General features: G+C 41.6%; 1 protein-coding gene across 1 annotated transcript in view; it reads left to right on the plus strand.

The window, feature by feature from the left end:
* Window positions 1-788: 788 nt before the first annotated feature.
* Window positions 789-8,328, plus strand: part of iglon5 (IgLON family member 5) — a 163,913-nt gene continuing 156,373 nt past the window's right edge. Inside the window, exon 1 of the mRNA XM_015053787.1 lies at window positions 789-1,432. Within this exon, the coding sequence (XP_014909273.1) occupies window positions 1,372-1,432 (61 nt within the window). The 5' untranslated portion in view covers window positions 789-1,371. The remainder of the gene's footprint in view (window positions 1,433-8,328) is intronic.

The raw sequence follows: 8,328 nt of genomic DNA on the forward strand, positions 1-8,328 counted from the left end.
AAAACCAGGAAGTGTTCCCTGCGGGCCAAAAATTAGTGAAAAATTTAAATTCCCCCCGAAATCTGAAAAAAAAAAAAAAAAAAAAAAAAAAAATCTAGCTTTATGAATTACAATATTTATCACAAACATGCAATTTTTTTCACTATGGTGAATAACATGAAAAAACAAAAACAAAAACAAAAAAAAAACATAAGCCCACCCTAAATCCCTTTAAGGTGGAGGTTTGTTAAGCTACTCTCAGACATTTTCCCTGGGCTTCCTCCACCTCACCAGAAAAATCTTCACATTATGAACTTAAATTCAAGCTGGAAACCTTAGAATGATTACTTTTGTCTTTGGTGGCTGAAGAGCTATACATACATCCCAGAGAAACATAACATAATTGTTCCTCATCTTTTAGGTCAAAACACTAATGAAGGTGGTCATAATGTTCTGCCTAGTCTGCTACTACATGACTTTTCATCCAGGTTGGCCACTGATGTGAGGACTGACTCCATCCTCCTCCTCTGTCCCTGTAGTTATCGCGGCTGCCCGCCTGTCCCCCCTCCCCCCCACAGTGGACTACCTTCTCTGAGTACTGCAGCAACACCAAACTGGCTATAAATCACATTGCATTATCACCGCGCCGCACTTTGCCTCTCTATCCTCCCCGCCCACCCCGCGCTTCCCATTGGCCTGCTCGGCTCCTCGGTCTGCCTTTCTCTGCGGGACATCGGTGCAATCGTACATCCCGCCTCCTTCCTTGGGGCCAGCGATTGGGGGAGAGGGCCTCTCCTTGAGCTGCCAATCATGCTCCGCGCCGTGCGCCTCTCGTTCAACGCTGCTCTCTGCGACGCGCCGAGTGCGGAGCGAGGAGACGCGCTGCATACCAACAGAGACGCATACGGAGCGGCTCGAGGTTTTTTGGCCGGGACGTACATCCTGCTCTCTGAGAAAAACATCATCAAATCAGATTATCGGACGGTGTGAATGTTTACCTCTCAGTTCTCATGCGTTTTTAGAGAAATTCTGCCTGTTCTTCAAGGCACTGAGAGCCAAACTAAGTCTGTCTGGGATATTTGGGCTTTCTGCTGTAATTTTTTTTTCCTGGCAGACAGAGACATATAAGAAAATCTCACTCTCTCTTTTCCTATCTTTTGCTCTCTGTCTCTCTATTTCTCTCTGTGTGTCTCCTCTCTCTCTCTCTCTCTCTCTCTCTTTCTCTCTCTCTCTCTGACGGGACTTATTAAAAAAAAAGTCGGATGTAGAAGAGTTGGACTATTTCTGCTGAGATTCATCCAGTGGGTCGTTTTCACACACAGAATTCCCGCAGCGGTTCCATAAGGAAGGAATACCGTAACATTTGAGCAGAAAATCAATCAGAACTCCATCATGGGCTGCCCTCTTTTGCGGAACACATTGGCTGGTTTGATCCTGGTTCTTCTGTCTAAAGGTAAGTTTCTTCAGTGAGCTTTTGCTTTTTAATATTTTGTTAATGGTTATGGGGGGGGGGAATACTAATGATGATGAGAAGGAAGAGGAGGAGGCTGGGGGTCCAAGCCTGCATGTGGATCACGCGTGTCTGCTGTTTTCTGTTTGCTTACACACAAGACGTCAAGAAATGCTGTTTGTACGCATGCACGCAGAGCGCGTGCGTGTGAGCGCAGAGCAGTGTATAGCTACTGGTAGACATCGTGGCTTAGCGTGGGCATCGACTGATGCATGTTGAGATGTTTACAGAAGAGGGGAGGAATGGACTCCTGTCCCTCGGTTCTCGGTGAACATTCCTTTACTACGTGACTTGAATGGGCCGGCGGCATCCCCACGCGCACGACGCATTTTGTGTGCAGGAGGGAGAGAGGAGAGGGGAGGGGGGCGGGAAGGCTGCGTGGAGTTAATGTGAGTACGGGTCGGAGCAATGCAGAGAGACAATGTTTTTGTTCTTTCCTCAAACCAAGGTCGAGGGAGAATGAGAGATGGATGGGAGGTTTTTGGGATGTTAAAGTGATCCAACATGAGCTGCCTGGGTTTTTAAGGTCGGCATAAAACATTTTAATTCAGCTCAAGCGCACTTTAGGAACATGCGCCAAAAATTTGTGCCCCTATAAAAGAGATACAGTGGTCACTTAGCATTCTAACAAGGTTCCTACACATTTTTACTCAATATTGGAGTTTCCCAGATTCACGTCGTAGGAGTTTTTAGTCAGTTTTGCTTATTTTAAAGTTGACCAATGTGTTGAATACAAGTGGCACTTGTGCAAGAATTGTGTAAATGGATGATTAGTTGGATGGACTGACACATGGATATATTGATGGGTGACACAAACAAGGCTGGCTGGATTGATGGATGAATGAATGAATTCATGGGTCAATTTGTGGTGGCCAGACAACTGGACTAGGGCATCTCCAAAATCTGTAGTTCTTATAGGGTTTGCAGAGGTCAGAATCATTAGTGAACAGGATAGGCTGTTACACATCAACTCACATTAATTGATTTGAGGCTACTGAGCCTCAAATTGCTGAAGAAGTTGAAGCCGGTTCTGACAGAAAAAGGCATCTAAATCTACAGTGCAGCTTGTTTGCAGACCAGTCAGGGTGTCCATTTCCAAAAGTGCAATCAGTTGGCACCCGAGTATCAAACATAGACCATGAAGCAGTGGATGAAGGTGGCCTGGTCTGATGAATGATGCTTCATTTTTCATGCATTCCTTCCCTGAGGGAACACCTGGAACAAAGAGATGCCATTGGAAGGACAGTTAATACCAAGGTTATTGTTCTGTTCAGATCCATGTGGATTTTTCTCTCACCCACATCATCTACCTAAACATTGACCAAGCACACCCTTTAATGGATAGGATATTGATTAATGGCTATATCCTCAACGTATCAGAAATATTTCATGGTTGGTTTTAGGTGGGGAAAAGTTTGGATTCAAAATTTCCCTAATCTCAATTCAGTTCAACATATGCGGCCTCCATCGTGCAGCTTGCAGGACTTAAAGGATCTGCTGCTAACATCTTTGTGCCAGAAATCGCTGCACTCCTTTGGGATTCTAATGGAGTACATACATGCATTTAAAAGTCAGGGCTGTTGTGGAAACAAAAGAGCACCAACATATAATTAAAGAGGCGGTCATAATGTTGTGCCTTATTGGTGCATTTTTATCAAAATCATCCACTACGTTCTCACTTTACAGCTGGGCGATCCACGACTCACTAGCTGTGCACATACCATTCTCACCATATCCTCTTATTTCCCTTGGCCCATCAAGCTCAAATCCTCACACCTGTCTCAATTAGTCCTGCCTTAGTCTGGTGGGAAATCAGTATATAAATAAATTACTCTGGCCGCTTAATAACAATAATTGATGTGTCAGTGCAATGCGATATGAGGTTAACAATCTGCAGATGCAGACAGGCCCGTACCCTCCTGCTCCTGACTTTCTTGTGGGCAATGAAAGCCCAGCCGGTCATGCTTGGCTTCCTGCAGCAAGCTCCCCGTATCCAGCCCAGGCAGACAGCAGACGGACAGCCCTGCAGGACGTACGCACAGAACACAAAACCACAGCAGGCTACGGTGTCACACAAACCAACCCCACGACAAAAAAAGTGAGCCTCATTTCAGATATCATTTGTCTGAATTTGTAACCTGTGGAATTCTTTGCGATATGAAGGGGCGATCAATCATCTCAGGCACAGCTGAGGAGTGATTGGACGCTGATGTAAGCACATTGCCTTACATGTGAATCAGAACCATCTCTGAGCGGGATGCTGCCTTCTACTGCAAAGTGCTGTAAGGCCTTTCCCATGTCCATCTATTTAAGGTGGAAAGCATGCATTATAAAGGAAGAACAGAACTGTTAAAAGGCTGCAGCTCAATGCTTTATAAATCATGCAGCAGCAGAACAATCCTTCATATCTGTGGCCCCAGGAGACGTGTGCACACTGTGATTGCCTAAATACTTCACCGACACTGTTTAGCAGATTGCATGTGAGTTACCATCGGCTGTTTAATGACGTAGAAGACACATTTCTCTATATTGTAGAACTATTTCCACTGAATTCTGTTTATTTAATTCTCTCATTCTCAAAGCAGAAATGTGTTACAAGAGTTGCGCATGTTTTGCACACGCACTCAGAAACAGTAAAATATGATTCAGACCTGCACAATGGCATGCCTGCCAGAGGACTTTTCTGAGCTGCAAAACACCATTAAGCTATTCAAAGGTTTCCCACAGACTTGGCCTGTGAATGCACAAACCACACCACACATGTGGTATCCAGGTCCTGGCATGCCATCATACCTTTCTCTTTCTCATTCATTTGCCCTTATTACGTGAAATACACAAGTATGGTTAGTCTGGACGGATGGCCAAGCGCCTCCTGAAATTCACGGCAAACTATCTCTGCATTCCTGGCACGTACACCGCCTGTGATTACTCAAAACCTGTTTCATTACTGAAATCAGACCGGGCACTGGACATTATGGCTGGAATATATCCTTACAAATATACATATGAAATTAGAGAGAGACTTCTGTTGTAATAGAATACTTTAAATATTTAATGCAGATAATGATTCCATTGCTTATTCAGGAGAAAATGGAGGTAAGAAGATAATTTGTTCAAGATGCAACAAAGATCCCAGGAGGGTGCATAGCAGACGGGGCAGGAAAAAGCAGGGAGGGGGGACGTCCTCGGCATCATAGTGGACATCTTCTATGGAAGTGTTTCCCAGTGCCGTGCATGTTTTAGATGTTTCCCTGCTTCACTACACCTGATTCAGCTGGTTGCAGTTAATTGTTATTGCCTGTCAATTGGAATCACCTGGGCAGGGAAACACCTGAAACATGCAGGACAGTGTGTCTTGAGGACTATAGGGTTGGGAAACACTGTTCTATGGGGCCTGTTCATGTTAAATGGAAGCTTTAGTGCGAAAGAAATCTTATGATTTGATGCTCCCTAAAATAAAAGACATCCATTCCCACCACTGCCAGTTTTAGTTTGGTCTAGAATGAATGTCTGTAAGCTTATTCATCCTCAGAGTTTATTTAATTGCGCAAAGTGTCTCGGGGTAACATATATCTTAACTTTTCCTAATTACGGTTAGCGATCGTAGTGGTTGTTTCCCCTTGGATTCTGAAGATCTGATTTGTAGGTTCTGATTCAGCAGCTGGGTTAAGGGGTCTCACTTGCTTAACTTCTGAACTCGGATCTTCAAACAGGATAATTACTCCAGCATTGTGTTTTCCACTTAAAGTAGTTAGGAGTTTACCAGCTGAGCCGCTGCCTTGCAAATCTCTTGCGAGGCAAAAAATAAAGCAGTATCTCCTTTAAAGAAAGACCCCAGCAAGCAACAGATCTCTATTTAGATATTATCATACCCAGTAGTTTACATTTTGTTGCTGCTAGGTAACAACCAAAATATTATATTTGGACCTCTGAATTAATTTGGTTTTATTTATTGTGAACAGCATGTGCCTCCCTCTGCTTTGTTTTGCAGTCAGCTTGAAGTGTTAATTTCCGTCTTCTGGTCCTTTTTATTAAGTCTGCCATAACCAAAAAAAAAAAAAAAACAGCATAAAAGGAATGGAAATTGTTTTTAAATTACATAACGATTGTCGCCCATACTGGACAGGACAAGAAGCACTTAAGATCAAGCTTTTTACCGATATCCGATAATAATCTAATATCTGTAAAAGTGTGATTTATGAATTGTCATCTTTTATCTATTTGGTGTTACAGCTTGAAGAGGAAGTGGGATGAAATTGTGAATGGTTCTCTTTTTTTTCTTTTTTTCCCCAAGACAGTAGCTGACAGATGAAATTATAGGATTCATAATTGCTAGTAAGAAATAATGATTTTGGATGCAGTATGCTGTTGATTTTTTTTTTAGGCAGTTTTGCATAAAAACAGTTAGTAGGCGAAATAATTTTTTTCGCATTGAATTACTGGATTGTAAATAATTCATAATATTTTCTTCAAATAGACAGGAAAAAGTCAACGCCCTCAATAGTTGAGTTATAATTCCACTGGGTGTTGGTTTAAAAAAAAAGTTTAAATTAAATCAGATAATTTTATTTTAGTTCTAATTTTATAATGAACCTGTTTTCCCTTGTTCATAAATGCCCTGAAATTCCAGTTTCACACTGACATATGCAGAGATCATATTACATACATATTGTACGGAACCAGTGCAACAGACGGGTCTTCCTAGCAGCATAGTGGAAGCTTCGGTAAGAGGAAGTGTAGAAAGTAGGAACGCAGGTGAAAACACGAGAGGTCGCTTTGTAGCCCACCATCCTTCTTGTTTCAGCAACATATGGAGGCCAAGTGGGGTCAATGCGCATTGCAAATGTTAGCACATAGACATCCCTCTTCATGCTGGATGCTCAAACACACATGCATGCATAAACACACACACACACACATACACAAGTCCTCCACTGGATCAACAGTCTTGGCTTGGAGATGAAGAGAAGAGAGTTGCCAGCATCAACAGATGCCTCACGCTCCTATTCTGCAGGGGCTTCTGGTTTTTCTCCCTCCCTTTGAAATCCACGGTCTCTGTGAGCTGTTGTTCTCCATGTTTGGCTTAGAAATGCTCTGCTGGTTTGGCAGATTTTTATTTATCTGCCAGTGTTCAAGTGAGAGGGCTATGATTGGTTGTGAAGAGCCTCGGGGACAAGGGTGGAAGGTATAACCAGAACTGAGAGGGCCTGTGGTCTGAAAATTCTCCCTAGGGTTTTTTTTTTTGGTCTCCCTCTCTTTCTCTGCTGTTGTGTGGTGGTGTGCCACATTTGCTGCCTTTACAGTGAATTTGTTGCTGCACCGTTGAGTAGATCAAACCTCAAAATGGTACTGTTTCACAGCAGAGAGACAGGTTGGGAGACTGAAAATAAAGTGAATTTTATTAATCTTAATTCAAGCAATGTTTAAAAATATATATATTTTAATTACATGTTAAAACACACGAAACCTGGATAAAACGGCATATTGTGAAGAGGGTTGACTTCCCTCAGATTCTGATGTTTTATGCCTCTTTTCTAAACTACAATGATGAACCAAATTGGCACAAGTTTTAAGGTTGCCCCTTAGCTGTTGCTGCATATTTTCTACATTTTAAGACACCTCTCAGATGAGGTAGTAAAACATATTCATACCTCTTGAACTTTTTCCTATTTTGTCACATTTCAACCAGAAACTTTAGTGCATTTTATTAAAATTTAATTTGATCAACACACAATAGTCCATATTTGTAAAGCAGAAGGGGCAGGATATGGTTTCCATCATTTTTATTTTTTTATTTTTAGTAAATAATCAGTGAAAAACAAATTAAAGGTGTGGCATGTTTGTTCAGCATTACTTCTGCACATCGTCGTGAAGTTGAAACGTGTTGCTTTCTGTATCATGTTGTGGGAAGGTTTTTTCTTAGGGATAGAGAAGCTGGTAAGTGTTGAGAAAATTATTGGAGGGGTAATTCTGAATACATGTGGATGCCACACCTTTCAGATTTTTGGGGGTTAAACATCTTAACTGTCCTTTTCTACTACAGTATTATGCACTAGAGTGTCTATTAGTTAAAAGTTTGGTAAACTACATCTAAGTTTATGACTGTTACGTGGCCATATGTGAAAAAGTTTAAGATGTATGCATACTTTATAAAGCACTTCATTCAGCTCAGGATATAGTGGGTATGATTATTCAAAAGTAACACTGACCACTTGTCTTTGAACACATGGTTTAAACTCTTTATAGAAAGAACACATTTGCAGTCTGAACAATACATATAACATATATATATATATTTTTTTTCCTCCTAACTTTTTTACTCAGTTTTAGCATCAGTCTTGTGTGTGTCTTGCTCTCTGAATTGGCTTGTGTGTCTGAGCAGACAGCTTCAAGGGATCTGCTGTCATCCTCAAAAATCGCTCTGCTGCGACTGTCCTGAAGGCCAGAAAAGCTGAGTCGCTTTGAATGGATTACCCTAAAAAATATTTCACTGAAGTCTCAGAGCAGATCTGGATCTGAATGAGGCATTTGGGTCTGGATCTTGACTGTCTAGAAATTGGTGACCTTGGATTTAGTAAAATTGAAATCAAAGCTCCACGTAAGCCCGGAATCAATGTAAAGGTTGCGTGACTGTGTTCAGGGGTTGGAAAAATTTCAGACTTTTCTGTACATTACTATAACTTTGTGTAAGGATAGATGGGATATATTTGCCATGAGCTTGTAAGAGACTCACAGTGTGTGAACCTTGAGTAAAAATACCACAGTTTTTTCACAAAAAATTTAGTAAAAAATTATATGATCCAATCACATGTAAAATAAGAAATGCAACTGTTACAATT

The sequence above is a fragment of the Poecilia latipinna genome, unplaced genomic scaffold (genome assembly GCF_001443285.1).
Source record: "Poecilia latipinna isolate Pla-1442-1.1 unplaced genomic scaffold, P_latipinna-1.0 Scaffold54, whole genome shotgun sequence".
In the NCBI taxonomy this organism is placed as follows: Eukaryota; Metazoa; Chordata; class Actinopteri; order Cyprinodontiformes; family Poeciliidae; genus Poecilia; species Poecilia latipinna.